The sequence below is a fragment of the Drosophila persimilis genome, unplaced genomic scaffold (assembly GCF_003286085.1).
Source record: "Drosophila persimilis strain 14011-0111.01,24,50 unplaced genomic scaffold, DperRS2 tig00000804-arrow-arrow-pilon, whole genome shotgun sequence".
In the NCBI taxonomy this organism is placed as follows: domain Eukaryota; kingdom Metazoa; phylum Arthropoda; class Insecta; order Diptera; family Drosophilidae; genus Drosophila; species Drosophila persimilis.
The window spans coordinates 40,529-52,429 of NW_020825356.1; the positions used below are offsets into that span (position 1 = coordinate 40,529).

Consider the following 11,901-nt stretch of genomic DNA (forward strand, 5'->3'; position numbering starts at 1 on the left):
TATAACGAACCAGCAACAACAACAAGTTGCAACTGCCGCTACCTCTGCTGTTGCCTCTGTTGCTGCCGCTGCCGCTGCCACTGCCACTGCCTCAGTCGCTGCCTTCAACGAGGCATGCAAAACGTTGACGTGCCGAGCGTTTGAAGTCGTCTTTGTGGTCGGTCGAGGATGGGGCGCGAGGCACTGCCAAGCGATGGGGCAGTGGCAGGATTATGTGGCAGGGGTTGAATGGTTATTCGTCTAGGGTTCTCTCTGTGTGTGTGTGTGTGTGTGTGTGTGTGTGTGTGTGTGTGTAGGGCCATGGAGGAGAGGGTAGCGCCCCGTCTATGGGTTGACGCAAAAGTTTTTGCGTTTTCGGTTTGCTTTTCCTCTATTTTCTGTAGGTTCTTCATGTTTTTGTAACATTTAACGACAATTGTTGAATATTAAACTGTAAAACTGGAGAACAGGAAGGGGGATGACAGCCAAGGAAGTGGTGAGCGGTGCAGGGGTCGGGGCTAGTGCACTGCACTGATATCTGCCATATCGATCAAATGGTAAGGGAATAGAAAAACGAATACAATATGGATGCAAGATTAGGTTTAAAGAGCGAACTATTGACTTACATTCTCATGTAAGATTACCCCAACGATAATTAATCGATTTTCAGTCTCATTCATCATTAACCAACGATAACGATAATCGACTTTCACTATCATTCATGATTACCTTCACCATTGATCGTTAATCGCCCCTTTTCCCTGTTGATAGTAGCCTTGCAGCCTTCGCTCTTCTGTCCACTTATCGATATAAATTCGATGACTTAATACCCAACTCATTCCACTGTGCCTGCACTTCAGTGCAAAGTTCTAGTCAGAGTACACAAAAAACCAGTTGACAGGACTTTGCCCGAATAAACACGATGTCAGAGGATTTGGGAGTGGCACTGGATGGGAGTTTTTGGAATAGAGCGGTTGAGGACAGAGGGGAAGTGGGAAAGTGGGAAACGGGGGACTGTAGAGGTAGGACCGGGTTAAGTGCTCAATTGAAACTCATTTAGCCTGGCCAACGCTCAAAGCCAAACACAGAAACAGCACACAAAAAACGTTAAAAAGGGAAAATTACTCTGCGTATACGTAATGACAAAAGAATAATGCAGGAAGGGGGCGGGGTGCCGGTGGCATGGAGGGCTGCGGCAAGGGGACAGCTGAGGCGGGAGACGGACTAAGGGGGGAGCCAGCCATTATAGCAGCTAATAATACTAGCATATTAACACATAATTTCTGAGCAGACATCGCCGTTGTCGTCTATTTGTTTTAGCCAGGCCAACGCAGGCCAAAGCGGCGGAGAGTGCGAGTGGCCAAAAATAGAGCCGCAAGAAAGCGCAAGAAGGGGAGGGAGCCGAGTAGAAGAGAGAGTAGGGGCCTGTGGCAGGGGGCACGGGGCACGGGAAAAGTGAGAGACAAAACAAAAGCATTCCAAACGCCAGAAGATGCCGGTCCGACTGCCTGCCTGCCGCCTGCCTGCCTGCCTGCCTGCCTGCCACACATTTATTTGCGGCCGCTTCACAAATTATTTGTCACAAGCCATAAAGCGCGCTATGCATGAGTATATGTATATGTAGGAGTGTGTATCTGTGTGCATATTACCAACACACTCACGTGCTGCTGCTGCTTCGATAGAGAGGAGACATAGGCATGCGATCTGGTCTGACTAAGTGACCAACGGGGCGTATCAATTCCTTTGCTTTTACGCGATTTTTCGGCCTCATCTTTATTGTATTTTATTTGATTTGATTTTATTTATACACAAACACACTCACACGCCCCGATGCGGCCATTAAAATTGTTCATTGAGTGGCATCGCATAAGTGTGGCGACTCATTGCGGTAACAGACAGACAGACAGAGACAGGAGAGCGGCATGGCAAGAGGAGTGGATGGCCTGCGTGGGCAGACAAAACAATACGCATAAATTAGCATAAAGCTCGCTCAACAATTTTCATAAATCTGGCGATCACCTACCAAAAACGTACGAAAAGCTAGATTGAAGGAAATTCTTGCAGGCGCGAACCATGAGATACCCTGGAACACCTAGATATGTCTATGATTTATGCAGCTCTGCTGCTTAGATTCAGCTGTAGAAGTGGGAAATATATCGCCGATCGAGAGGATCATTATACCCCCTCCTTCAAGGCGTATTTTAAAAATGAAAACAGCATAGAAAATGGGAAACAAAATTTGTGAAATTTATTTTATTTTTCATTTCTTTGATATCTTTTGTGATGAACGAAATGGGGCAATCAGGCATTTCATAGGGGCACGAGGATTGGGTCTGCTGAGAGGAGGATTGGGCCGGGGCTGTGGCTGGGGCTGGGGAACATCGAAGAGTAATGGCCTCCGATCAAGGGGTGCTAATTTGATTGGGTTGCCAGAAAGAACAAAAAAAATAATACTATAAACCAGAATATATAAAAAATGTATACCAGCGAGGCACCAGACACTCCTCCTCCCCCCAAATAGGGGTAGGTAAATGGGGAAAGTTTTGGGTGGCTCCTGCCTGCCGCAAATTAATGTTGCACATGTCGTGTTCGTGTTGCCGGTTCTTTTACTTATTTTTGCTTTTTACTTCTTGATTTTTGTATTTCTTATTTTGCATATAAGGCAGCTAATTACTTTGTAATGAACTTTGACAAGAGCCAAAGTGAGAGAGAGAGAGAGTGAGAGAGAAAGAGTGCAATATATAGAGCGCAAGAGAGAGAGAAAGAGGGAGAGGGGGGAGGTGAGGAAGCATGGAGATGGAACAACAAAGCGAAATCATGACGAAAACAAATTAAAATGCAAGACAAAGTTGCTGCTGCTGCACACATCCCCATTCCATTCCCGACATTCCAACCACGCGTTGTAGCCATTCCGCTCATTCCACCACCTGCACACAGACACACAGCTGTTGTCTCATTTAGCCCCTCTCTCCCTCTCCCTCTCCCTCTCGCTTAAGCTCCTTCTTCTGCCCTTTCTGCTGCCTTCTACTCTCTCCTGTCATCGGCCTCCCTCGCTCTCTCTCTCACTCTTCTGCCATCACTTCTTCCTTCTCTCATATTTTCTGCTTAATTGCAATACAAACATTGTGTGAGTGCGACAGAGCCAAAGAGTGAGGGACAGAGAGAGTGAGTGATGGAGAATTTGAAGGTGAAACGTTTTTTGATAACAGGTGAGACTCTGCCGTGCAGTGCCAGCCCCAGTCCCAACGCTGTCGAAGCTCTTCAATTTTCCATGCTACGTTTGCCCTCTGTTCACCCAGAAGGATAAGAAGCTACCAATTCATCCTGGTCCTCCAGCTACTCCTCATCAAGATCCTTCTCCTAGGCCCTTTGTTTCCTTGATGTGTGTTCTCTCTGTGCGTGTGTTTTTTTTTTGTTTTAATTGACACTTTTGCTAATACCACGCAACAACAAATGGATAACTGACAAAGGAAAGAGAATGGAAAAGGAGCGGGGCATGGGGCATGGGGCATGGGGTTGTGTGGAGGGGTATGTGGGCATGTGGAGGAGTCCTCATTCGAATGGGGAGAAAAGAAATACAAATGACTGGCATTTTAATTAGAAAATTTTTCTTGCAATTAATGCAAATTGCGTGCGTGTGCCAATTTCAATGTGCCGTTCAATTCCACCCGTTCCCCCGTCCCACCATCACACACTGACTCGGTTCTAGAATGAATATGGGAATGGGAATGGAAATGGGAGAAACAAACCCTTTCGGTGCGGCGCGACATGTTGAAGTATGATTACATATTTGTGTGCTGGCAAATATTTATTGTATTAGAATAAAAAACAAACGAATCAGCCCCACATGGCAACCACCCATCCCCCACACACACACACACACACACACAGACAGAAAGCCAAAGACAGCAGAGGTGGGAGGAGTACCTCCTGGAGCTGTAGCTGAAGCTGAAGCATCCATCCACTCATGTGTCTGGGCGGGCTCCTTCCCTCCTCTCTGATTTGTTATAAAAGGCAAATATTCATCAGGCAAATTGCTGGAGCGGGAGAAGACCGAGATGGGTTAGGATAGATTGTCATATATAAAAATATACAAATACAAATATATCTTATCCATATAATATACACTCGCATTCGTATTGGTATACATATACATATATCCTGGTACACAACACCAACACATCTGTATTCTCTTCACGAAGGTAGACAAATATGATAGCTCATATCTGGCGTCCGGCACAAATCCGAAATCCCTTTGAATGACAATTTGGTCAACATGTTCCTCTCTAATAAATTACAAAAAAAAAAAAAATAAAAAACAAAAAAAAAACCAAAAAAAAAATGGGGATTGGGGCATACAAAAAAAAACAAAACAAAAAATAAAGAATGTAAATCGCAGACAAAAAAGTGGCCATCCATATCTATATCTACATATATATTTCTATATATAAATATCTGCATCGGTAGAGTAAAAAGTTGAATGATGGCCATAAAGGATGGCCATTCGCGGAGGCAGCGAAAGTTGGGCCAAAAAACTGCGGGCGACGAATCCGTTATGAAGGCTGGGGGCAAGAGCTTTGTCTGCTCGGAAATGCGCCACACGAGACTCTTAAATTATAGATTAAAGTGCAGTCACCAACGAAACTTGGCAATACAGCAGCAACGATCGATCGGGCACAGTCAATCGTTTCTTAAAGTAGTTCTTTTGGGGCTTATGTTACCCAAAACTACACTCCAAAGGGAATGCTTTAATCTATGAACTCCGAATTCCAAACCCCATTCCCCATTCCCCATCGCCACAGTCTTCCACTAAGACCGCTTAAGCTGTCTGTGTCTGTCCATTCGATACCCATCCCAGACGCCGCACTTTCATTTCCATTTCAGTCTATTCTTTTATATCCTGTTCCAATCTGTGGGTCTGGCCCGGATCTACCCGTGGTATTCTATGGCCTGGGTCATTCCAGGTGTCATCAATGTCATCTTCGACTTTATAACACAAAAACACTTTGTAATCCCCAAATGAAGCGACGACAAGGAGTCACATAAGGAAAAAATTCACACAAAAATCATTTTTCCAATTTTTATTCGCCAAAAAAAAAAATGGAAGTAGAGAACATGGCAACGAATCTCACAGCGATTGGCGGAGTGTGTGTGAGGAGTCCACTCTGGACAGGACACTGGACCACGTTAAGAGGGCTCCGATCTATTGTAGTTGGCCATTTTATCGCCTTTATCCATCTATCTGTGTGGTCGGTGGTCCTGTGGTCCTGTGGCTAGGGCTACCACATCTCCCTTCCACTGTCTCTCTTTCCCTGAATCTATGAATCTCTCGCTTCAATGGCTCTGTCCAGAGGGGCTGTGTTTTTTGTTTCTTTGTTTGTTGTGGCAGGGGAGGGAGCACATTTGTCATTCATGTGTTGATTTCCGTTTCCGCTTTTTGGAGCGATTCTTGCAGTTTTATTTGGCATTCAAGTGTTTGCTCCTTTGGGCATCGATTATGCTTGGCAATTGTAAAGCGATTTTCAGTTATTTCATTTCGCAGTCCACAGTCGTCCATGGCCCCATTGCTGCCCCGCCGCGCCCCGCCTCGCCCCCTTGTTCGCGTTGAACGTGTGCGGCTGATTGATGTTTGTGCTGTGGCAGCCACAAAACATGCCGCAGGACATCACACAGGAAATTCTATGGTCCTTGTATTCGGGGCGAACCACTTGTGTGATTATTTTGCAATTTACCACTCGATTCTCTGTACCTCTCACCCTTCCTCTCTCTCTCTCTGTCTCTGTCGCTGTGTCACGTGAAAAGTAAAAAGCCAAAAAGCAAAACGCTTCTCCATTTCAATTGAATTTCTGCAAAACAATTTTTCAGTTTTCGTGTGCATCGTTTTTTGTGCCGCACATGAAATATTTTTTAGCTGCTGTTTTTTTTTTTTTTTTGCATCCTCCGCTCTCAATTGCAATTGAATTCATTCATTTATTCATTTCGTTTATTCAACTCCTGGTTTCTGGTCGCTGGGCGCTGGCCCTGTGACCAAACTCCCGCTTCGATGAGCAGCTCCCTCAGAGGGTGGTGGGGGCCTCGTGGGACCAGGCGCGTGCCAAATTAGCGCAATGCTCTCCTGCATCGAACAACTATTTAAGGCGGGGGGGGGGAACAGGATGGAGGAAGCATAACAGGAAGGCAGGCAGGAAAGGGGAACGGGCACAAATACTTTTTTGTTGACCATTCATCGTTCGGCATTTTTGTTGCTGGATATAATTGAGCACCCACACTCCCACTCCCACTCCCACTCACACACCCCCAACCTCATCCACTCCCACTCCCAGCGCAGTCTCTCCTCTGGGATGGGATGGGATGGGATGGCGAACCGCTTGCAATTTCTGTCAGTGCATGGGCATGTTGCCCGGGGATTTTCTCTCAGTGGTGGGACACTTGATGGGGAGCGGTGGCCCTTTCAACTGCAGCGCCGCTTTATGGCCACAAATTCGCTTTGGCTTTTTGAACGCTTTATGGCTTAATTGGTTTTCGGTTGGACTCGGAGTCGTGGTCGTGGTCGGGGTCGGGGTCTGGTTCGAGGTCTTGTTCGAGGTCTGGGTCTGGGTCTGGGTCTGTGTCCATGTCCTGTCACAGCCAATAGAGCGAACCTTAATAAATGAGCAGAGCCCTCAAAGCCCAAGTGGAGGCCACATAAACTTTACAACCTTTAATGGGATGTATATCCCCAGCAGTGTCTTTACGATCGCCCTCTCTAATCCTATCTCTCTCTCTCTCTCTGTGTCTCCTTTGCTGTTGCAGATTCGGGCCTGCCCCAGTATGCGGGACGTGGCGCTGGCGGCGGCGGTGGCGATGACTCCATGTCGGAGGACCGCATTGCCCACATCCTGAGCGAGGCCTCCTCCCTGATGAAGAGCACCGCCGCCCAGCAGCAGCGGGACCAGCAGGACCAGCAGCGTCGCCACGCCGGCGAGGACACGCACAGCAACGAGGACAGCAAGTCGCCGCCCCAGAGCTGCACATCGCCCTTCTTCAAGGTGGAGCAGCAGCTGAAGCAGCAGCAGCACCAGCACCGGGAGCAGCAGCACATGGCCTCCGAGCAGCGGGACGCTGTGGTGGCCGCCGCCCAGCAGCAGCACCAACAGCACCAGCAGCAGCGGGAGCAGCGCGAACGGGAGCGCGAACAGCAGCAGCGACTCCGCCACGAAGATCTAGCCCAGGACAAGATGGCACGCCTCTACCAGGAGCTGATAGCCCGCACACCACGCGAGGCAACCTTCCCCAGGTGAGTACCGATGGAGAATCCTTGGGGAGAACAATCTCTGACCCTTTGTCTATTCTCGAAAATAGCTTTCTGTTGTCGCCCTTCTTTGGAGGGGCCGCCGGCATGCCCGGGGCGGCCAATGCATTCCCAGTTCCCGACGAGAACATGCGCCACGCCTTCGAGCGGGAGATCGCCAAACTGCAGCAGCAGCACCAGCAGCAGCAGCAGCAGGCGGCCCAGGCCCAGGCCCAAGCCCAGGCGGTGTCCGGCTTTCCCAACTTCTCCAGTCTGATGGCCCTGCAGCAGCAGGTGCTCAATGGCGCCCAGGACCTCTCGCTGGGCTCCGTCAAGGATATCAAGCTGAACGGGCAGCGCGGCTCGCTGGAGCACAGCAGCAGCAGCTCCAAGGACGGTGACCGCGAGGATCCACGCGACTATCCGCAGTCGCTGCACGGCCGCAAGTCCGACACCCCGGCCCCGCCAGCACCGCCAGCCCCTCCCTCGGGCAGTGCCGGCAGCGTGCCCGGCTCGGCCAACAGCCTCTCCAGCGCCAGAGACGGCGTTGGAGCCGGAGCAGGATCCGTAGGAGCCGGCAGCCATGCCAGCAACTCGGCCGCCCCCAGTCCGCTGAGCAACTCGATCCTGCCGCCAGCTCTGAGCAACCAGGGCGAGGAGTTTGCGGCCACCGCCAGCCCCCTGCAGCGAATGGCGTCCATCACCAATTCGCTGATCACTCAGCCGCCGGTTACGCCGCACCACAGCACTCCGCAACGCCCCACCAAGGCGGTGCTACCGCCCATCACCCAGCAGCAGTTCGACATGTTCAACAACCTCAACACGGAGGACATTGTGCGGCGCGTGAAGGAGGCTCTCTCCCAGTACAGCATCTCGCAGCGCCTCTTCGGTGAGTCGGTGCTGGGCCTGTCCCAGGGCTCCGTCTCCGACCTGCTGGCCCGCCCCAAGCCCTGGCACATGCTCACCCAGAAGGGACGCGAGCCCTTCATCCGCATGAAGATGTTCCTCGAGGACGAGAATGCCGTGCACAAGCTGGTTGCCAGCCAGTACAAGATCGCGCCCGAGAAGCTGATGCGCACCGGTAGCTATTCCGGCAGCCCCCAGATGCCCCAGGGCCTGGCCAGCAAGATGCAGGCCGCCGCCCTGCCCATGCAGAAGATGATGAACGAGCTGAAGCTGCAGGAGCCCGCCCAGGCGCAGCACATCATGCAGCAGATGCAGGCCGTGGCCATGTCCGCGGCGATGCAACAGCAGCAGCAGGCGGCCGCTGCTGCCGCCGCCGTTGCCGCCCAGCAGCAGAGCCAGCACCAGCATCCCCATCAGCACCCCCATCCACATCCGCACCAGCAGCACCAGCACCAGCAGGCGGCCGCGGCCGCCCAGGCAGCCGCCGCCCTGCACCACCAGAACATGCTGCTCACGTCCCCCGGCCTGCCTCCCCAGCATGCCATCAGCCTGCCAGCCTCGGGTGGTGCTGCCTCCGCCGTCGGCGTTGGCTCCAATCCCGGGGGCCAGGGCAATGCCGGTGGACCCGCTGGACCACCCTCAGGGCCGGTGGGCGAGAAGAAGCCCATGCTGATGCCCGTGCACGGAGGCGCACATGCGCCCAACGCCATGCGCAGCCTGCATCAGCACATGTCGCCCACCGTCTACGAGATGGCCGCCCTCACCCAGGACCTGGACACGCACGACATCACCACCAAGATCAAGGAGGCTCTGCTGGCGAACAACATCGGCCAGAAGATCTTCGGCGAGGCGGTGCTGGGCCTGTCGCAGGGCTCCGTGTCGGAGCTTCTCAGCAAACCGAAGCCCTGGCACATGCTCTCGATCAAGGGCCGGGAGCCGTTCATCCGGATGCAGCTGTGGCTTAGCGACGCCAACAATGTGGAGCGGCTGCAGCTTCTCAAGAACGAGCGGCGGGAGGCGAGCAAGCGGCGCCGCAGCACCGGGCCCAACCAGCAGGACAACAGCAGCGACACCTCCAGCAACGACACCAACGACTTCTACACCAGCAGCCCCGGACCCGGCTCCGTGGGCTCCGTGGGCGGTGCGCCGCCCAGCAAGAAGCAGCGCGTGCTTTTCTCCGAGGAGCAGAAGGAGGCTCTGCGCCTGGCGTTCGCCCTCGACCCGTACCCCAATGTGGGCACCATCGAGTTCCTGGCCAACGAGCTCAGCCTGGCCACACGGACCATCACGAACTGGTTCCACAACCACCGCATGCGGCTCAAGCAGCAGGTGCCCCACGGCCAGCCCGGCCAGGACAACCCCATACCGAGTCGGGAGAACACCAACGCGACCCCCTTCGATCCCGTCCAGTTCCGCATCCTCCTCCAGCAGCGGCTCGTCGAGCTGCACAAGGAGCGCATGGGCCTGGGCGGAGCGCCCATCCCCTACCCACCGTACTTCGCGGCGGCCGCTATCCTCGGACGCAGTCTGGCGGGGATGCCGGGCGCCGCGGCTGCTGCCGGTGCTGCCGCCGCTGCGGCTGCCGTCGGTGCGGCTGGCGTTGGTGTCGGAGATGAACTGCAGCTGCAGGCCCTCAACCAGGCGTTCAAGGAGCAGATGAGCGGCCTGGACCTGTCCATGCCGACGCTGAAGCGCGAGCGCAGCGACGACTACCAGGACGACCTGGAGATGGACGCCAGCGGTCACAACATGAGCGACAACGAGTCGCTGGAGGGCCAGGAGGCGGAGGACAAAGCCGTCTCCGAGTACGAGAAGATCCTGCAGAAGTCCGCCCTCGCCTCGGCGGCAGCCGCCTACATGAGCAACGCCGTGCGCAGCTCCCGCCGCAAGCCTGCGGCCCCCCAGTGGGTGAACCCTGCTGGCAGCACCACCCCCAATGCGGGACTTGCAGCGGCAGCCGTGGCAGCGGCAGCAGCAGCAGCCGCAGTAGCGGCACAGACTGGCGCCGGCAGCGAGAGCGAGCGCATCATCAACGGCGTCTGTGTGATGCAACAGGGCTCCTCCGACTACGGTCGGGACGAGGCTGATGGCAAGTCCGTGGAGGCTGGCGGCGGCGACTCGGAGCACGAGCACGCCCAGCTGGAGATCGACCAGCGGTTCATGGAACCCGAGGTGCACATCAAGCAGGAGGAGGACGACGACGAGGAGGAGGACCAGAAGCACCAGCAGCTGCAGCAGCACCTGGATGGTGGCCTCGACTGCGACGCGAGCGAGGCGGAGAAGAAGCTGAAGGTGATCAACGAGGAGAAGCTGCGTCTGGTGCGCGTGCGCCGCCTGAGCAGCAACGGCGCCCCAGGCCAGGCAGACTCCGAGGAGTCGTCAGCGGCCTGTATCGCCGCCACAGAAGCTGCTGGCAGCGGGGCTGTGGCAGCCGGCCAGGCGGTAGCCAGTGCCGCGCCAGCAGCCGCGTGGAACTACTAGGACAGTGCAATGATCAACGATGGGGAGGCAGATGCAGATGCGGATGGCGATGGAGACGACCGTTTACTTGTGATTAAGTTTGGATGTTTAGACCTAGACGTAGACCTAGACCCAGGACTCGCCTCGAGCGGTCTAGATATATCGATACATAGCACCTAGATCGTAGAGAACTCTATTTTTTTTCTGTTTTTTTTTTATCATATTACATACAATACAATACAATACAATACCTATGGGACTTAGGATAGGATAGCCTTAGGTCTGGTTGCCCGGAGTTGTAATAATTGTAGCTAAAAGTTTAGAGACGCTATGCGAGGAGCGCAAAAGTATTAAAAGCACCCAATCCCCCATGTCCCCTATCTACCCATCTACCCAAAAAACAAAAACAAGGCCCCCACTGACTTGCCCAAGAACTTTAACCAAAAGCCAAGATCCAATGATAGCGAAAGAGATCTTGCAAAGATTTTTTTTGATTTGTTTCTACTTGAAGACTGTAAGCGAAGGCGGTAGGATGGATAACTATACATATATTTTGTTTGTCGATCTATTATTAACACGATTACGATTATGAATATGATTACGATTATGATAATGAATTATGAATAATGATGATGATGATATTGGACTAGGACTACGCACATTATTCAATGGTTGAGTGTACATACAGACTAAACGAACCGGAGAAGCCGTTCTGTACATAGACTCCTCGCGAGGCATGATCTTTCTTTCGTTATTTCGTTCTTCCTTCGCACTCCACCAGATCCTCCCGATCCCCCCTGAGTCCCGACTTGTTAAACTATCTTTTGATCTCAAGCAAAACACACAAAACGAAAGGAGAAACGAGAAGCGATAAAGCAGAAGCGAAAGCAAAATAAGAAAAGAAAACCCAAAGTAAAAGATAGTTGAAAGCAAGAAAAATGCCGCGAGGAAATGTTTGTCCCCTTTCCCTTTCCCTTTTAATTTTGTATTTTTTTTAATACATTTTTTTTAATTCAAAGTTCATTGAGAAGAAGGGAAAAAAATTGTGAGGAAAAGAATAGAAGAGAAGAGAGGGGAAGCGAGAGCGAAACGTAAAATATATAACAATAAATTTTGTAAATTTTGAATTTACGTAAAAATCACACACACACACACACCCCACACACACACACAATGATAACAAATTGAATAATTCATAATTATAGCAAAAGTAAAACCGCAAAATGCACTAAATTATTATTTATAATCTACTTACTCTATATATAATTATGCATATACATAAATAT

General features: G+C 52.0%; 1 protein-coding gene across 1 annotated transcript in view; it reads left to right on the forward strand.

Annotated features, from left to right (window-relative positions):
• The window catches only part of LOC6597479 (homeobox protein cut), a gene marked incomplete at its 5' end in the record, with an annotated part of 49,377 nt that extends 37,792 nt beyond the window's left edge, over positions 1–11,585 (forward strand). Inside the window, 2 exons of the mRNA XM_026993112.1 lie at positions 6,772–7,255; positions 7,321–11,585. Of these exons, the coding sequence (XP_026848913.1) occupies positions 6,772–7,255; positions 7,321–10,636 (3,800 nt within the window). The remainder of the gene's footprint in view (positions 1–6,771; positions 7,256–7,320) is intronic.
• Positions 11,586–11,901: the final 316 nt, after the last annotated feature.